The sequence below is a fragment of the Macrotis lagotis genome, chromosome 4 (assembly GCF_037893015.1).
Source record: "Macrotis lagotis isolate mMagLag1 chromosome 4, bilby.v1.9.chrom.fasta, whole genome shotgun sequence".
NCBI classification, from domain to species: domain Eukaryota; kingdom Metazoa; phylum Chordata; class Mammalia; order Peramelemorphia; family Peramelidae; genus Macrotis; species Macrotis lagotis.
Genome location: NC_133661.1, coordinates 95851390 through 95870918, shown reverse-complemented (window position 1 = coordinate 95870918; position 19529 = coordinate 95851390). Strand labels below are relative to the sequence as shown.

The 19529-nt window shown below is 36.7% G+C and overlaps 2 protein-coding genes across 2 annotated transcripts in view; both read left to right on the top strand.

Annotated features, from left to right (window-relative positions):
* The window catches only part of KCNK18 (potassium two pore domain channel subfamily K member 18), a 65171-nt gene that overhangs the window by 37670 nt on the left and 7972 nt on the right, over nt 1-19529 (top strand).
* LOC141519963 (oligosaccharyltransferase complex subunit OSTC-like) lies at nt 17945-18582 on the top strand. The gene has a single exon (XM_074231890.1). It carries the CDS (start codon nt 17968-17970, stop codon nt 18415-18417), a length of 450 nt encoding a protein of 149 aa, XP_074087991.1. The 5' UTR covers nt 17945-17967; the 3' UTR covers nt 18418-18582.

Sequence of the window (19529 nt, the reverse complement as noted above, 5' to 3'; positions counted from 1 at the left end):
GGTTTATACTGGCACTATCTGCACTGGACTATGTTCCCCTTTTACCCAATTGAAACAGACCATACCTGGAGTTCTTCTAAGATATCTTAAGTTGAAAAATTCTTTTTGAAGATTTTGTCACTGCAGGATTCATTTAGAGGCTTGATGGGGAGTGGTTAGGCAACTTCTTGATTTCTCTTCACATCATGACTTTGCCTTCCAAAAGTTTGTGTTTTTAATGGAGGTAGAAAAGTATATTTTGTTTAGTTTATGTTCTTGTTTTGTGGCCCAGATTTGTGATGTCATTTATATAGGGAATTCTCAATGAGGAAAATTTCTTTATCAATACAAGTCAGCAAATATAGCCCTAGAAAGTTTCACAGAGGCTTTGAGAGGTTAAGTGGTTTCCCAGAATCATATAGCCATTGGATATCAGAGTTAGGACTTGAAACTAAGGCCATCTGACTCTGAAGATACAGATCCATGCACTCTGCTGCTTGAAATTTCACCATTAGAACTGAATTCTTCTTGTTTTTTCTTCTTCATGGTTGATCCTAAACTACTACCCTTCCCCATGACTCTGCCGCCATACCTTCCCTCTTCATTTCACTGTAACTGGGAATTAGTATTATTCAACATTGCCTTCTTCTTGGGAAGATATATTTATATTTAATTTGGCTTTTGGAATCCTCAGAAAAATTCTTCCATTTCTGAGAACCATTAGAGAGTTTCTAGAGACTTCAACAAAATTCTGAAGTTGAAAAAATTTGTCTTTGATTTTCTAATCAGTGCCTCTCCCAGAATACATATGCCTGAATCACATTGTCTGCTCCAACAGTCTTAAGCCATTCAGAGAATTATGGATTGTAGAGAGCGAGACTTGAAGGGAGAGAAATTAGGAGACTATTGCTATATTGCCATAATACAGGGAAGAGAAGTTGAGAAGTTGAAAGTCTAATCAGGTGGTGGCTATTTGAATGAAAAAATGGGGATATAGAAACAAAATGGGTGAACTTTGGTGACTGGAAAGGCTGTGGTATCTTTGATATTAGAAAGGGAAGCTCAGAAAGGGGTAGTTGGGGTAAGAAATGAAAGATGAGTTGTGTTTGTAATATGTTGTTTGAGATGCCCATGGGACATTCATTTCAAAATATTCAAATAGGCAGTATAGAGATGTAGGACTAGTACTCAGGAGAGGAAAACCAGGGTCTTAGATACATGAATTGAGGAGTCAGCTGCACAGGGATAATAAAGAAATAAGAGCTAATGCAATCTCTAAGTGAGAAAAATGAAAAGATCAAAGAGAAAAGAGCCCAGAACAGCTATAGTGGACATCTAAAGGAGTTTAGAAGAAAAAGAGAAGAAAATATAGGTAATTGATAATAGATAGCTTAGTTAGGGAGTATTACATGAAGTTAGGGAGCATAACACTGGTGATGATCCAGGAAAGGGAACTGAAAATGAACAGTCTGGTGGAAGGAAAACCAGAGAAGAAAGATTAGTATCAAAAGAACCCAGAGAGGAGACAATATTTTCTGGGAAGAGAAGGCAATCAAAGACGCTACTACTACTACAGAAAGATTCAAAAGGATAAGAATGAGAAGAAGCCATTAGATTTGTCTATTAAAAAGTCATTTATACCTCTGAAGAAACAATTTCATTTTCATAATGAGAACAAGAGTAGAATGAGAAGAGAAAAAGTTTAGGCAATGAATTATTTGATGCTTTGGTCTTGTCTGACTCTGTAACTCCATTTTGAGATGTTTTTAGTAAAGATGATGTAAGGGTTAGGAAAAGTATTTACAAGGAGTTTGAGAAGGGGAAGAAAGTTATAGGATAATGGCAAGTAGGGAATGAGAGAATCTAGTGAGGATTTTTTTTCAAGGATGGAGGAGATAAGTGTGGGTATGTATATAGGAAGCAGAGAAGGAACCTAGTATATAGGGAAAAATAAATATGTGGGAGATGGGGGTGGGAAGGAAGTGAAAGGGAGGGTGGGAGAAGAGGGAGAGAAGTTAAGTGGAAGAGAGAAAAGAAGTGAGGGGAGAAGAGAAAGGGGAGAGAAAGATAAAGGGGGGGAAAGGAAGAGAGGGAAGACAGAGACACAAAAAAAATAATAGTCACCCAACTTCAAAGTCTAGTACTCAACTGCAGTCTTTCCTCTCCCCTATCCCAATATCCATTCAATGGCCAAATCATATGGTTCCTTTACATCTGTCTTTTCTATTCCCTTCTCCATAGTGACATGGTCACTACCTTAGTTCAGGTTTTTTCCAACCTCTTACTTAAGCCATTATTATCCTCCTAATTCTTGCTTTTAGCCTCTCTTCTAAAAAGTTATCTACTCTACACTCTCCACACAGCTACCAAATTAATATTCTCCAAAGACGAATTTGAGCATCTATCTTGCTCAAAAAATTTCCATGGCTCCCTATTGCTTTCAAGATAAAACACAAAATTCTGTGTTTGCATAGAGAAAATTCTTCCTTGACTTTAACCTATCTTTTCAGGTTGGTTACACATTGCTCACCATTATTACATTCCAGTGAAAATATCACCCATATTCAAATTCCATCTCCTATCTTTCTGACTTTGCATGTTTCCCTCATGCTTAAAATTTTATTCTTCATCTCTTCAACTCTTGAAATCATAACTCCTTTCAAGGATGATCTCAAGTGCCACCTCCTTAAAGAAACCCTTTCTGAATTCCCCTAATTATTAGTTCTCTCTCCCTACCTATCCACATAAATATTTTATGTATATATCTTGTATTTAATTATCTGAAAACATAATGTGTCTCCTTTGTGAAAACTAAGCTTTGAAAGGGCAAGGATAGTCTTGTTTTTTTGTCTTTGTATCTGAAGTATCTGCCTCAGTATCTGGCAAAATGTACATTATGCATCATTATCAACTAATGAAAAAGTATTTTTTTGGAAACTGACAAGTACCATACACATATAAACTATTATTTATGATCTTGAAATGAAATCTTTTGGACTCTGGGCTCACTCAGTTAATACAGACCCAAACTTTTGGTCCTTGATTTTCTTCTCTTTATACATTCTCAACTTCCACAGTTCCATTCACTCCCACACTTTTGACCGACCTGTTTACTTGAATGTAGAATCTCTTACTTGCTTTGAGGTAGCTCAAATTCTTCCTTTTCCTTGATCCCCTTCCCCTCAACTTCATCTCTTCTTATTTACAGGATGTCCCAAGAGTCTTAATGCAATTTTAAGAGAGAGTTTCATCATCTGAAGTTCTACATCAATAATATAAGAAGTTGGCCCCCTTTCCTTATATTATGATACATTATAGATTTTTGTGTCTCTCATCTCTTTATTTGACTGTAAACTCTGCAGGCCAAGAACCATATCTTATGTAAATTTTGTGACAAGTTTGTAAGTTGGCTTAATAAAGAGAGTGATTGTTTAATGATGAGTGTTTTGAAATAACCACTCAAAAAACAAAGACCATGTGAATGGGAAAGGAGATGTATATGTGCATTTCTTTCTCAAAGATAAAGGAACAAAAGATTCAAGCCAACTTTTCTCTGTCAGCTAATAGAAATGCATTCCTGTTGGTCTTATAAAAAAATCTCAGAAGTGATGATATATCTCTCTATAAATTCAACAAAGATATAGCTTGACATCTAGCAATCATGCAAAATTTTATGATGGTGGCTCATTTTCTACAGGGTTTACAATCAATATTAGTACTTTTTAAGCCTCTCTGATAATACTTCCTCCTCCCCTACTTTGGACTGAATTTCATGACTCCCATTATGCAATGCTGCCATTAAGTTGTTGATGGAAACACCTACTAGATTATGTATGGACTTAGTCAATCACTATTTATTCCCCATTTCTGAGACACTTTGTGTTAGGAAACAGTATTCTGGATCCAATCAATTGAACATGAGTATTCTAAGTGGGGTAGAAGAAATGAAAACTCTGAAATGTATCAACACATTTAAAGAAATTATCTAATTTCCTTTATGTGCTTTATATCTAGTAAATTATGTACAATGTGCCTTTCCAAAGGGGATCCTTTAAAATTCATTCACTTCCTTGCTGAATTTTTAGGATTTTAGCCACAGAACTACAGGCATAAGGCCTTCAAAAACCTTTATAATGAATTAGTTCTATTATCACTTAGGGTTGAGTGACAAATGCAGTCAGAGATGTCCAATAGGTCACCCAGGGTGCAAAACTTAGATTATACATTTGTTGGGAAATATTTAACAAATAAAAATACAATAATATGTCAATAAAGATCATATGTAATTTTCATAGTCAATATGACCCTGCAGAGATCATTATGTACAGTTTAGTGTCCTCATTTCTATATGAGTTTGATAAACTTGATGGAGTGAAAAGAAAACAGAATTTATAATTAGAATATTTGGACATAAGTCCCAACTCCAACATTTACTAATTGCAGGCCTGTATGCACATCACTTTACATGAGAATGTATGTAATGTACATGAAACTCTGAAAATTATAAAGTGCTATATAAATGTCTATAATAATAATGATGATGACGATGATTATCCTTTGAGACTCAGTTTACATTTCCATAAAACAAGGATAAAAGTACTTAAAATATTTATCTCACAAGGCTATTTTGAGAAAAGCACCAGATAAATTGAGATGATGTTATTAATTATTATTTAAATAGAAAGAGCATGGGACAGCTATGTGGTGCAGTGGCTAAAGCATCAGTCAGGAAAATCTGAGTTTAAATTTGGACTCAAACACTTACTATGTGAGCCTGGACAAGTCATTTAACCACTATTTCTGCAAGTTCCTCATATGTAAAATGGGGAACAAACTGAAGAAGAAATGACAAATCACTCTAGTAGCTTTGTCAAGACAACCTCATGGACAATGTGCATGGGATCACATAAAATCAGACAGGATTTATTGACTGAACAGCAACAAAAAGAGCAAGTATGGGCTACCTTTGTTATCTTCACTCAATTCCATCCCTTTACATTAGGGTTGTACAACCTAACACAATAGTGTTTTCCTATCTATTATCTCAGTGGATTCCCATGATAACACTGTAGTATAGGCAGAGCCGAGATTATCCCAATCCACTAAATGAATGAATGTTTTTATAAAGCATATACTACCTACCAGTTTCTAAATACTATGGGTACAAATAGACCAGACAGATTGTCCTATTTTAATAGGAGGAGACAACATATATAGTGAATAAGTGGTGACCAGGGAAGGGAAATTTGGTCAAGGAAATCTAAAGAATGTTAAATGAAATAAAAGCCCTTGGCATTCTTTTCAGAATTAGTGGGTATGTTGATCTGACAATAATTCCCAGAATCAGAGGAGGAAGAAGGAGGGTAGAAGATGACCAGGGTAGAGAAGATTGGTAGAGACTCTGATTTGCTAGAGATAAAGGTCTTTCAACAATCAAACAGTGTTCCTTCAGAACTCAAATACTGGATCCAACAACAGTATAGACGGCAGGAAGGGCAAGAGAGAAATATTTACATGTGCTAAGTATTCATCAGAATAGGTATTGTTTTAATATCTGATGATACAAAACAACAAAAAATGTTAATAGGTCGTGTAGATTGACTAGAGCACCTGGCCTAGAGTCAGAAAGACATGAGTTCAAATCTGATCTCAGACATTATATGACTCTGGGCAAGTTACTTAACCCTGTTTTCCTCAGTTTCTTCATCTATAAAATGATTACTCCAGTATCTTTGCCAAGAAAACCCCAAGTGGGGTCATTAAGAGTCAGACATAACTGAAATAAGGAATAATTCTGCTGTCAAGGAGTTTAAGTTCTACTGCAGGGATAGAATATAGTCTAATAATACCATGTATTAATAGCTGAAAGAAGGACCTTAGAGGCCTAAAATGAAACACACAAAGATTTAAGTGTCTTGTCCACAGCCTTTTAAAAAACATTTTTATTTATTTAAGGCAATGGTGTTAAGTGACTTGTCCAAGGTCAGACAGCTATTTACACAGCTGGGGTCAAATTTGAACTCAGGTCCTTCTGACTCCAGGGCCAGTGCTCTATCCACTGTGCCACCTAGATGCCCTTTATACACAATCTTTGAGCTAGTTTGAGGTGAGATGAACTCAAGTCTTCCTGACTCATCCTTTGTACTTGCTGCTTCTCTATGTAAACAGCATATGAGTAGGGAGGATTCACTGATGGAGCAGTCATCAGCAAAGACTTCACTTCAAGGTGATCCTTGAAGGAAGCCTGAGCCTCTCGTGTCCTTATCCTTTTTTTACCTTCAATATAATAATATATCTATAATTTGTCATCCTATTTGGGTTTTTGGTGGAACAATGGGGTTAAGTGGCTTGTCCAAGGTCACTTAATAATGCTATCTTGAAGAGGAAAGCAATGACAAAATGTTTACATGTGAGGCTTCAAAAGAATTTACGAATTGGACTCAAATCCTAAAAGACTTCTTGGAAGAGTTCAAAGATTTTAAAAACCAAAGAAGAAAGGAAGAAGAAAAATGAGGCCTCAAAACTCAGGTTCTCCTGTTTCCAGGGCCATCTAGCTGTCCTTGTGGTCCTAATGTATACATTACTTGAGATCAAAGTATGGTCTCTTATTTATCCTTGTATCTCCTGTAACTCATCCCCATAGAGCATCTAACACAAGGCTTCACACACATATAGACACCAGTAAATAGATCCTGAATAAATAACTCATAACTGCAACCTCTGATCTGGCTTTCAAGATTTGATTCACCTGGGAAACTTTTTTTCATTTAAACTCAGATTCTTTCAATATATTTTGTAGAAAAAAATGAAGGATATTTGCCATGAGCTCCTTTTCCTGCTTCTTCCTCACATTCTACCACTCAGGTGCTTTCTGCAACTATCTTCTCCTTCAGTCCTGATCACCATGGTGAAGTGACCTAACTCCTTACCAAAACCTTCAAATAATCCCATTACATACCACCTCTTCAAGCAAATTTCTCCTTCTTTCATTTCCTCTCTCTCTCTCTATGTATTTATATACATATATGTTTATATGTTGATATATCTTTTCATATAAATATATATATATATTTGTGCATGCAATATGTGTGTAGATCTGTCTTATCTAATAATGACCTGGGAAAGAACTGAGAGGTAGAGAGTTGAAGAATGAGTTTAGGAGTAGAAAAACATAGGAAGAAATGGCATGTCTAGTGGACCCTCCCAGAAGACAACTGAGAGATGTGAGACAAATGCTAAGGTAGGAGATTATTAAGAATTACATCATCGGGGGGCAGCTAGGTGGCACAGTGGATAGAGCACCAGCCCTGGAGTCAGGAGTACCTGAGTTCAAATCCGGCCTCAGACACCTAATTATTGCTTATCTGTGTGGCCTTGGGCATTGCCTTGCAAAAAAACCTAAAAAAAAAAAAAGATTTAATCATCACAGATGATTCCCAAGTAGAAATGATGATCATTATATGGGAGCTTAAGAGATTACTAAGAATAAGATATATATATATATATATATATATATATATATATATATATATATATATATGCGGGGGGGGGACCCATGACAGAACCATGGTGGATGCCCACAATAAGGAAATTATTGTTTGAATCTGACCATCAAAGACATTTTGGCTTCTGCTAAATTATTTTTGGCTCCAGAAGCAGAGCCAAAATGGGTGTGAAGCTAGTACAGACCCTACAGTTTTTCCAAAACAACTTTAAATGAAATCTCTTCATAGATCTTAAAGCTACAAATCCCACAGAAAAGATCAAAACAAGTTTTCAATCAAGATATTGTGGAGGAACTTCAGGAGAGGTTTGTCTTTTTTGGGTAAAAGAGAAGTTTAGCCCAGTGTAAGGGATAGAGCTAGAAAGTCAGCCACCATACAGCTCAGGTCAGGGCTCAGCAACTAACATGGCAGCTGGCCAACAATGAGGGTCCCAACCCCAGCTTGGAAGGTAAAGTTTGAGCCCTGGGAACACTGATGCAACAGACAGGACTAGTTTGAGGTATCCAAAATGCAGGAAACAAACCTGCTGCATAGCCAACACCTTAGCAAGTCATAAACCAAGGACCAAATCCAGGCCCTAGCACAAAATGTTTGGGACTATACTCCCAGGAGCAGAGTTAAACTATCAAAATTAGCAAAAAATATCTGTAAGCATAGAAAACTACTATGCTAATAGGGACAATAAAAATGCTATCTTGAAGAGGAAAGCAATGACAAAATGTTTACATGTGAAGCTTCAAAGGAATTTATGAATTGGACTCAAATCCTAAAAGACCTCTTGAAAGAGTTCAAAGAAGAAAGGAAGAAGAAAAATGGATGAAAAGAAGTGAGAACCATGCAGGAGAATGATGAAAAGTTAACTGAAGAAATAAATTCTTTTAAAAATAAAAATGGGGGCAGCTAGGTGGCACAGTGGATAAAGCGCCAGCCCTGGAGTCAGGAGTACCTGGGTTCAAATCCGGTCTCAGACATTTAATAATTACCTAGCTGTGTGGCCTTGGGCAAGCCACTTAACCCCATTTGCCTTGCAAAAAAAACCTAAAAAAAAAAGTAAAAATGACCAAATGGAAAAAGAATGTAGTTCATCAAAAAAGTCAAATCAACCAACTGGAATAAAGAATCAACTCATCAAAAAGTAAAATTAATCAACTGGAAATACAAAAGCTATCTGAAGAAAATAAAAGCCTAAAAATTAGAATTGGACAAATGGAAACTAATGGCTCTATAAGACACCAAGATTCCATCAAACAAAACCAAAAGCCTGAAAAAATAGAAGAAAATCTTAAGAAAAATGATCAACCTGAAAAATAGGTCAAGAAGAGATAATTTATGAAGTATTGATTTACCTGAAAACCTCAATAAAAAAGCCTAGAGAATATCCTTGAGGAAATTTTGGAAAACTGTCAATATCCTAGAACAAGAAGACAAAATAGTCCTTGAAAGAATCCATTGATCACCTGCAGAAAGGGATCCTAGAATAAAAACTCCAAGGAATATTGTAGCCACATTTCCAAATTCTGGGCTAAAGGAGAAAATATGCAAACAACTAAAAAGAAATACTTTAAATCCTAAGAAACCACAGTCAGGATTATACAGGGTTTAACAAATTCAACATTAAAGGATTAGAGGCCTGGAACATGCTATGCCAGAGGACAAAGAATCTTGGATTACACTAAGAAATAGCTTGAAAAATTGAGCACATTCTTTTAGGAGAAAAAAAATGCATTTTCAATGAAATAGAGGAATTTCAAAATTTTCTGATAAAAAAGACTAAAACTGAACAGAAAATGTGACCTTTGGATACAAGGCTCTAAAAGAGGCATAAAAAGGTAAAGAGAATGGAGAAAAAAATCACTAATAGCATTAAACTGGATACATCTCTACTTGGGAAGACAAAATTTGTAACTCCTGAGAATTGTATTCCTCTTAGGATAGTTAAAAGAAACATACTTAGAGAACAGGTATGTGTATAAATTGACCATGAAAGTGATGATGTTTTAGCTGATACTTAAGCTCATGAGAATTGAATATAGCTGGAAGGATTGTACTTAGAGGGTGTGGGTATACATTGATCATGAAGTGGTATTGATTATAAGAATGTTTTTCTATTGGGTCAGAGAAAAGTAATGCACTTAAAGGGTCTGGAAATAAATAGGTCATGAAGTGATCTAGGATTATGTGATATTTTAATTAACCAGGGTTGTATTACTATAGGGACAGAGGAAGGGAACATATTTGGAGGGTCTGGGCATAAGTGATTCTTTCAGAGATTTTACTTTACTTGATACTTTTAGTTACAACTAGAAGGAGTGTACTTAGAAAAGGAGATATAAATAGATTATGAAATGATTTTGCTTTAGCTCATGATAAGATATGGTAATTCTTTAGCTCATGAGGATTGTATTTCTAAAGAACGTATTTGCAACAAGGGTATGGGATAAATAAAAAATTTGATGCTGTTTATAGCTCTTGAGAAGTGTATTTCTAATGGAACAGATGTGGGTTGTATACTTGGATAGAAGCTGTGTGAAATGGCTATGAGGTAATGTTGTTTATACAAAACACATTTGAATAGATATACATACACATGTATACAGGATAAAGGTAAAAGGCTAGAGAAGAATATATTATGCTTCAAGTGAAGTAAAAAAAAGTAGGGGCATCAATTCTTTTTTATTATATAAATATTTTATTTGTTTTCCAATTATATACAGTAGTAGTTTCTAGCTATCTTTTTGGTAATGTTTTGAATTTTACACATTTTCCAGTACCTTCTTCTTTTCGCCCTTCCCCCCCAAGGCAGTCTGATAATCTTTTTTTTGGGGGGGAGGGGTTTTCAAGGCAATGGGGTTAAGTGGCTTGCCCAAGGCCACACAGCTAGGTAATTATTAAGTGTCTGAGACCGGATTTGAACTCAGGTACTCCTGACTCCAGAGCTGTATCCACTGAACCACCTATCCACCCCAAGTCTGATAATCTTCACATTGTTTCCATACTATATATTGATCAAAATTGGTTGTTAAGAGAAAAAATCACATCCTTGAGGAAAAAATAAAATATTAAAGATAGCAATATTAAGTTGTATATAAGACAACTTTCTTTAAAAAAATGAAGGTAATATAGACTTTGGTTTTTTGTTTGAACTTCACAGTTCTTTCTCTGGATACAGATGGCCTTCTGCATTGCAGATATCCTAAAACTGTCCCTGATTATTGCACTGATGAGATGAGCAAATCCATTAAGGTTGATCATCATCACCATGTTGCTCTTAGTGTGTATAATGTTCTTCTGGTTCTGCTTGTCTTGCTCAGTATCAGTTTATGCAAGTCTTTTCAAGGCTTCTCTGAAATCTCATCCCTCCTGATTTCTAATGGAACAATAATATTCCACAAGTATAACTCATGCAAAGGAAAAATAGATCTTCTTATAAAGGATAAGGAAAGAAACTACATCATCTTCTTTTTAGATCTTAGCACCATTTATTTATTGAAAGAATTTAAACAAGGAGGCACATAGGAGGTAGAGGGTATTACAGTACTGGCTCTGGAGTCAAGAAGACTCATCTTCCTGAATTCAAATTTGGCCTCACATATTTCCTAAGTGCATGTTCTTTTCTTTTTTATTAAAGATTTTATTTGAGTTTTACAATTTTCCCCCAATCTTACTTCCCTTCCCCATAACCCCACAGAAAGCAATCTGTCAGTCTTTACCTTGTTTCCATGTTGTACATTGATCCAAATTGAGTGTGATGAGAGAGAAATCATATTCTTAAGGAAGAGACAAAAAGTCTAAGAGATAACAAGATCAGACAATAAGATAATCTCGTTTTTTCCCTAAATGAAAGGGAATAGTCCTTGAAATTTGTTCAAACTCCATGGCTCTTTATCTGGATACAGATGGTATTCTCCATTGCAGACAGCCCAAAATTGTCCATGATTGTTGCACTGATGGAACAAACAAGTTCATCAAGGTTGATCATCACCTCCATGTTGCTGTTAGGGTATACAGTGTTTTTCTGGTTCTGCTCATCTCACTCAGCATCAGTTCATGTAAATCCCTCCAGGCTTCCCTGAATTCGCATCCCTCCTGGTTTCTAATAGAACAATAGTGTTCTATGACATACATATAGCACAGTTTGCTAAGCCATTCCCCAATTGAAGGACATTTACTTGATTTCCAATTCTTTGCCACCACAAACAGAGCTGCTATGAATATTTTTTACAAGTGTTGTTTTTACCCCTTTTCATCATCTCTTCAGGGTACAGACCCAGTAGTGGTATTGCTGGATCAAAGGGTATGCTCATTTTTGTTGCCTTTTGGGTGTATTTCCAAATTTCTCTCCAGAAAGGTTGGATGAGTTCACAGCTCCACCAACAGTGTATTAGTGTCCCATATTTCCTACAACTCTTCCAACAATGATCATTATCCTTTCTGGTCATATTGACAAGTATGAGAGGTGTGAGGTGGTGCCTCAGAGAAGCTTTAATTTGCATTTCTCTAATAATTAATGATTTAGAGCAATTTTTCATATGGCTTTGGATTGCTTTGATCTCCTCATGGGTAAATTGCCTTTGCATATCCTTTGACCATTTGTCAATTGGGGAATGGCTTTTTTAAAAATATGACTCAGTTCTCTGTATATTTTAGAGATGAGTTCTTTTTCAGAATCATTAGTTGTAAAGATTGTTTCCCAATGTACTACATTTCTTTTCATATTGGTTACATTGGTTTTATCTGTGCAAAAGCTTTTTAATTTAATGTAATAGAAATCATCTAGTTTGCTTTTGGTGATGTTCTCCATCACTCCCTTAGTCATAAACTGCTCCCTTTTCCATAGATCTGGCAGGTAAACTAGTCCTTGATCATTTTTTTGTTTGTTTTTTTATTTTTATTTTCTAACTTTTATTTTTTTATTTATTTTTTATTCTCATTTTGTACAAATGTTTTTTTACATTAATAAAATATTCTTGTTGACAAGTAAAAAAAAATACCCCTCCTCCCATGAATATAGATAGATTTGCTTGGGAGAAAAAAGTAAAGGGAAGAGAAAAAAATTAAAATTAAAAAAATCATAGTAATAATTGTAGGTATGACCAGGTGGCGCAATGGATGAAGCACCAGACCTAGAGCTGCGAGCACCCGAGTCCATATCCAGCCTCGTAAACCCAACAATCACCCAGCCATGTGACATGCAAGCCACCCGATCCCCACTGCCCTGCAAAAACCAAAAAGAAGGGGAAAAAAAGACCCAAAATAAAATAAAATAGTAATAATAGTAGGGGTGGCTGGGTGGCAGACAGAGCATTGGCCCTTGAGCCAGGAGCACCTGGGTCCAAATCCGGCCCCAGACACCCAAAGATCACCCTGCTATGTGGCCCCAGGCATGCCACCCTGCCCCACTTGCCCTGTACCCTCCCCCAAATAATAATAACAAAAAATGTGCTTCAGTCTTTGTTCCAACACCAACAATGCTGTCATGGGTGGATCACATTCTTTATGGTAAGTCCATCGCAAAAGTTACTTCCATATTTTTCCAACGTTGCCATTGCTGATCACAACTCCCTCCTTTCTTATTTCTCCACTACCATGTACTATATTTTCTCTCTCCTTTCACTCTGCCTCTGCTGTAGGGTTGCTGAGTGGCGCAACAGACAGATCCCTGGTCCTGGGGCCAAGAAGCTCTGAGCCCCCATACCACCCCTTAGGCCCAGAATACACCTGGCCCTATGGTCCTGGGCAGGCCTTCCAATCCCAGCCCCTTGCAAGAAGTAAAAAAGAAAATGTGTTATATCTGACCACTCTCCCCCCATGGACCATCCTCTCCTCCTTTATTCACATCCCCACCCCTTCCCCCTGCTCCCCCCTCCTTCTTACTCCAGATGTCTATATCCCATTGAGTATATTTGCTGTTTCCTCTCCTAGCCATCTCCGATGAGAGCAAAGGTTCCCTCATTCCCCCTTGCCTCCCCCCCTTCCATATCATTGCAATAGCTCATTGTAATAAAAAAAATCTTATTATGTGAAATATCTTGGAATATTCCCCCCTCTCCTTTTTCTTTCTCCCATTATATTTCCCTTTTTTTCTATTGACTCCATTTTTACACCATATTTTATCTTCAAATTCAGCTTTCTCCTGTGCTTCAACTATAAAAGCTCCCTCTACCTGCTCTATTAACTGAGAAGGTTCATATGAGTATTATCAGTGTCATTTTTCTATGCAGGAATACATGCAGTTCATCATCATTAAGCCCCTCATATTTTCCCCTTCTCCTTCACTTTCTATGCTTCACCTGAGTCCCACATCTGAAGATCAAACCTTCTGTTCAGCTCTGGCCATTCCAAAATGAACATTTGAAATTCCCCTGGTTAATTGAAAGTCCATCTTTTTCCCTGGAAGAGGACATTCAGCCTTGCTGGGTAGTTCCTTCTTGGCTGCATTCTAAGCTCTTTTGCCTTCCAGTATACTACATTCCAAGCCCTACGAGCTTCCAATGTAGTTGCTGCTAAGTCCTGTGTAATCCTGACTGCAGCTCCACGATATTTGAACTGTGTCCTTCTGGCTGCTTGTAATATTTTCTCTTTGACTTGGGAGTTCTAGGACTTGGCTATAATATCTTTATATAATTATCTTTCCTAATTATATATTTATATAATTAGGAAATATATAATATATTTATATAGTATTATATAATTATATAATACAATTATATAATTATCTTTCCTAAGTCTGTTTTCCATATCAGTTGTTTTTTCAATGAAATATTTCACATTTTCTTCTAATTTTTCATTTTTTGGGTTTTGAAGTATTGATTCCTTATTTCTGGTAAATTCATCAATCTTCCTGAATTCTATTCTCTATATGAAGGATTTGTTCTCCTCAGAGAGTTTTCTTATCTCTTTTTCCATCTGGCCAATTTTGCTGTTTAAAGCATTCTTCTCCTCAATAACTTTTTGAACTGTTTTATCCATATTGGTTTCATAGAAAGATTTAGGCAGAGTTCCATCTTTCCCTATTTTTCCAGAGTTTATATAGGATTGGAACCAATTGTTCCTTAAATGTTTGGTAGAATTCACTTGTGAATCCATCAGGCCCTGGAGATTTTTCTTAGGGAGTTCAATGATGGCTTGTTGAATTTCTTTTTTTGAGATAGGGTTGTTTAGGTATTTAATCTCCTCTTCATTTAACCTGGGAAACATATTTTTGTAAATGTTCATCCATTTCATTTAGATTATCAAATTTAATGGCATAGATTTGGGCAAAATAATTTTAAATTATTACTTTAATTTCCTCCTCATTGGTTGTGAGTTCACTTTTTTCATTTAAGACACTAGTAATTTGTCTTTCTTCTTTCCTTTTTTTAATCAAATTGACCAGAGGTTTATCAATTTTATTGTTTTTTTTTCATAAAAGCGACTTTTGGTTTTATTCATTAGTTCAATAGTGTTTTATTAGCTTTTGATTTTATTAATTTCTCCTTTAATTTTTAGAATTTCTAATTTGGAATTTAATTGGGGATTTTTAATGTGTTCTTTCTCTAATTTTTTTAGTTGCATATTTAGTTCATTGATTTCTTCTTTCTCTAATTTATTCATGTAAGCATTTAAAGATATAATATATCCCTTGACAGTCGCTTTGAGTGAATCCCATAGGTTTTGGTATGTTGTTTCATTATTGTCATTATTTAGGATAAAACGATTAATTCTTTCTATAATTTGTTTTTTGGTCCACTCATTCTTTAAAATGGGGTTATTCAGTTTCCAGTTGGTTCTGGGTCTATGTCTCTTTGGCCCAATATTGCATATGACTTTTATTGTATTGTGATCTGAGAAAGATATACTCACTATTTCTGCCTTTCTGCAGTTGATCATTAGGTTTTTATGTCCTAGTCAATTTTTGTATAAGTGCCATGTACTGCAGAGAAAAAGGCATATTCCTTTCTATCCCCATTCAATTTCCCCTATGAGTCTACCATATCTAGTTTTTCTAACAACCTATTTACCTCCTTAACTTCTTTCTTGTTTATTTTATGATTTGAGTTATCTAGAACTGAGAGCAGGAGGTTATTAGAGTTTTGCTGTCTATGTCTTCCTGTAGTTCTTTAAGCTTCTCTAAGACTTTGAATGCTATCCCATTTCGTGCATATATATGCAGTATTGAAATAACTTTATTGTTTATGGTACATTTTAGGAGGATAAAGTTACATTCCTTATCTCTTTTTAGTGCTATTTTTGCAGCTTCTTTGTCTCAGATAAGGACTGCTACCCCTGCTTTTTTCACTTCAGCTGAAGCAAAATATATTTTGCTCCAACCTTTTACCTTTTCTCCATATGTATCTCTCTGCTTCAAATGAGTTTCTTTTAAGCAGCACATTGTAGGATTCTGGGTTTTTAATCCACTCTGCTATTCCTTTACTTTTTTTTTAGGTTTTTTTGCAAGACAAATGGGGTTAAGTGGCTTGCCCAAGGCCACACAGCTAGGTAATTATTAAATGTCTGAGACCGGATTTGAACCCAGGTACTCCTGACTCCAAGGCTGGTGCTTTATCCACTATGCCACCTAGCCACCCCTATTCATTTACTTTTAAGGGAGAGTTCATCCCATTCACATTCAAAGTTATAATGACTAACTCTTCATTGCCCTCCATGCTATCTTCCCTCTGTTTGTATTTCCCCCCTCTTTCCCCACCTTTATCTGTATTCCCCAGTATTTTGTTTCTGAATACCACCCCCTTCAGTGTGTTTGCCCTCCTATATCCACCCCTCCCTTTTCTTTCCCCTTCCCCTTTTTCCCTTTTCCCTTCCCTTCCTTTTGTTAGTTCCCCTTTTCCCCCTCTCCTTGCCTTTCTCCAGCCCCACTCCCCTTTTCCCCTTTTAATATTTGAAAGGTTAGATGTTTTTTATGTTAACTGAGTATGTGTGTAAGTTGACTTTAAGCCAAGTCTGATGAGAAGAAGAGTCAGGTTCTTCTCATGTCCTTCCTTATTCCACTGTATTACCATAGGTATTTTGTACCTCTTAGTGTAATGAGATTTACCCCCATTCAATCCCCTCCCTTCTCCTTTCTCCTTCCTGTCCCCCTTTTTAAGGAGGTAGTGTTTTTAAAATCATTTTATCTTAGTCATAGAAAATTCTTGAGTATCCATCACTTCTAGCTAAGTACATTCTATCTACTAGAGTTAAAATTCTTAAGAGTTATTAGAGTTTTTCTCCCAAGTGGGGTTATAGCCAGTTTCGTTCCATTGGATAGCAGTCTCGTGGATAGGTCATGAATGTCCATCACTTCTGGCTAGGTATATTCTCTCTGTTAGAGTTACAGTTCTCAAGAGTTATGAGAATCCTTTTCCCCATGCTGGGATATAGCCAGTTTCAACTTATTAGATAGCAGTTATTTTTTTTTCTTTGCCCCCCCCTTTTTTTCTTTTTTTATACCTTTTCATGTGTCTCTTGAACCTCCTGTTTGATGTCCAAATTTTCTATTTACCTCTGGTCTTTTCATCACGAATTTTTGGAATTCTTCCATTTCATTAAATGTCCATCTTTTCCCCTGAGAAAGAAGGCTCAGATTTGTGGGGTAGTGGATTCTTGGCTGCATTCCAAGCTTCCTTGCTCTTTGGAATATCTTGGTCTAGGCCCTTTGATCCCTTAATTTTGATGCAGCCAGGTCCTTGCATAATCCTTACTGTGGTTCCTTGGTATTTTAATTTTTTCCTTCTGACTGCTTGCAGGATTTTCTCTTTTATTTGAAAGCTTTAGAATTCGGCCATAACATTCCTTGGTGTTTTCATTTTAGGATCTCTTTCTGGAGGGGATCGATGTATTCTTTCAATAACTACTTTGCCCTCTGGTTCCATGATATCAGGGCAATTTTCCATCACTAGATCCTATAATATTAAGTCCAGGATTTTTTTTTTCTCTTCAATGTTTTCAGGAAGTCCAATAATTTTCAGGTTGCCCCTCCTTGATCTATACTTGAGGGCAGTGGTTTTGTTGATGAGGTATTTTACATTTTCTCCTATATTTTTCTATTTGTAGATTTTGTTTAACAGGCTCTTGCTGTCTCATGGAGTCATTAGTTTCCATAGACTCCATTCTTTTTTTAGGGAGGAGTTTTCTTCATTTACCTTTTGCAACTCCTTTTTCACTTAGTCAATTCTACTTTTGAAAGCTTTCCATTTGACCAGTTGAGGTTTTGAGAGAATTATTTTCTTTTTGCATTTGCCCAATTGATAATCTATGAAATTTGTTCTCATTTTGTATTTGTCCAATTGAGGATCTGAGAGAATTAGTCTCATTTTGTATTTGTCCAATTGTATTTTCCAATGATTTGTTTTCTTGTTGCAAGGTGCTAACCTTCTCTTGAGTTTCTTTTTCCAAATTTTCCAATTGATTTTTAAACTCCTTCCTTATTTCTTTAGGTCTTGGGCGGTGGTGGCGCCTGCAGCGTGGTGCGGGGGGCCTGGGGCAGTCGCGGGTGGCCGCCGACATGGAGACGCTCTACCGGGTGCCCTTCGTGGTCCTCGAGTGCCCCAACCTGAAGCTGAAGAAGCCGCCCTGGGCCCACATGCCATCTGCCATGATGGTGTATGCCCTGGTGGTGGTGTCTTACTTCCTCATCACCGGAGGAATAATTTATGATGTCATTGTGGAACCTCCTAGTGTTGGATCTATGACAGATGAACGTGGACATCAGAGACCAGTGGCTTTTCTGGCATATAGAGTGAATGGACAATATATTATGGAAGGACTTGCATCCAGTTTTCTGTTTACAATGGGAGGTTTAGGTTTCATAATCCTAGACCGGTCCAATGCACCAAATATTCCCAAACTCAATAGATTTCTTCTTCTATTTGTTGGTTTTGTCAGTGTCCTCCTTAGTTTCTTCATGGCACGAGTGTTCATGAGAATGAAACTGCTGGGCTATCTCTTGGGTTAGAGTTCCTTTTTGTGAAGACATAACAATAACTGGATTTGTTCCTTTTAATGACTTTTCAAAGGCCAATCTGCCCTCCAGGACAAGACTTGGAACTGTGGATTGTCTGTGACTCAGAATGACAAAAAGGGAAGGTCTGGTGTAAAAATGCAAAAGGTTTAGTCCCATTTTTTTGAAAAAAACTCTTGGTTCACATTGTTGAAATAATTATAATAATTAGAGTAATTGACACCATTGTTTTTCTATATATCTTCCCTCTGTTTTTTTCTCCCTATTTTTGAGAGAAACTTTTTTTGTATAATGAAAGTACCGAATAAAATATTTCATTATGTCCTACATGCCAATTTCACCTTTTCAGGAAAGGGCACCTCTGTTGAAGATGTGCACCAGTCACTTCAGGGAGCTGGAGCCTCCAGGCTGATAACTTTATCCAGGGGATCAGCTTTGCCTTGACCCTTTATTATTTTAAGTGTAGCTTTTTAAATGAATGACTTTCTGTGATTTTTATGTGAGACTGTGTTCCCTAAACAAACAATAAGATGTGTGAAAAGAGCCAAAATAAATCATTTTTCTATTGGAAAAAAAAAGAAGTTCTAGGTCTCTGAATTAGGGTCTTTTCCTTCCAAGAATTTCTCTGACCTTTCTACATTTTGCTAAGACCTTGAGTTGAGGAGGGGCTGGTTCACAGAGGTTTGGTGTTAGGATCCCTAGAGGATTTACTCACTGAGTGCAGTTTCTCCGGGTGGCCAGTAGGAGGTGCTGGTTGTTTTCCCTTGAGTGTTTGTGACCTTGATTGAAGCCTACTCCCTCAGCCTGAAGGGAGTGGTTGAAGCTATTAAATACTTTTGCCTTCAATCAATGGTGGGCTTTGGGGGTGAGGTCATCCCTCTTCCTATTGTCAGCTGGGCTAGTTCTTTTGCTCACACACCTGTGCCTGAGGCAGAGGTAGTCTGTAATTGTGTTTGTTCTGGGAAGAGGCTTCAGCCAATGGAAGTGTGGACTCAAGAGTTCCTCAGACCAGAGAAGCCCAGCTCCCCTGCACTGGAACTCTCCCCCCAGCCTTCTTGGCAGGTTCCAGAGGTGCAGCACCAATACCAGTGCCTTTGCTCCCTAGT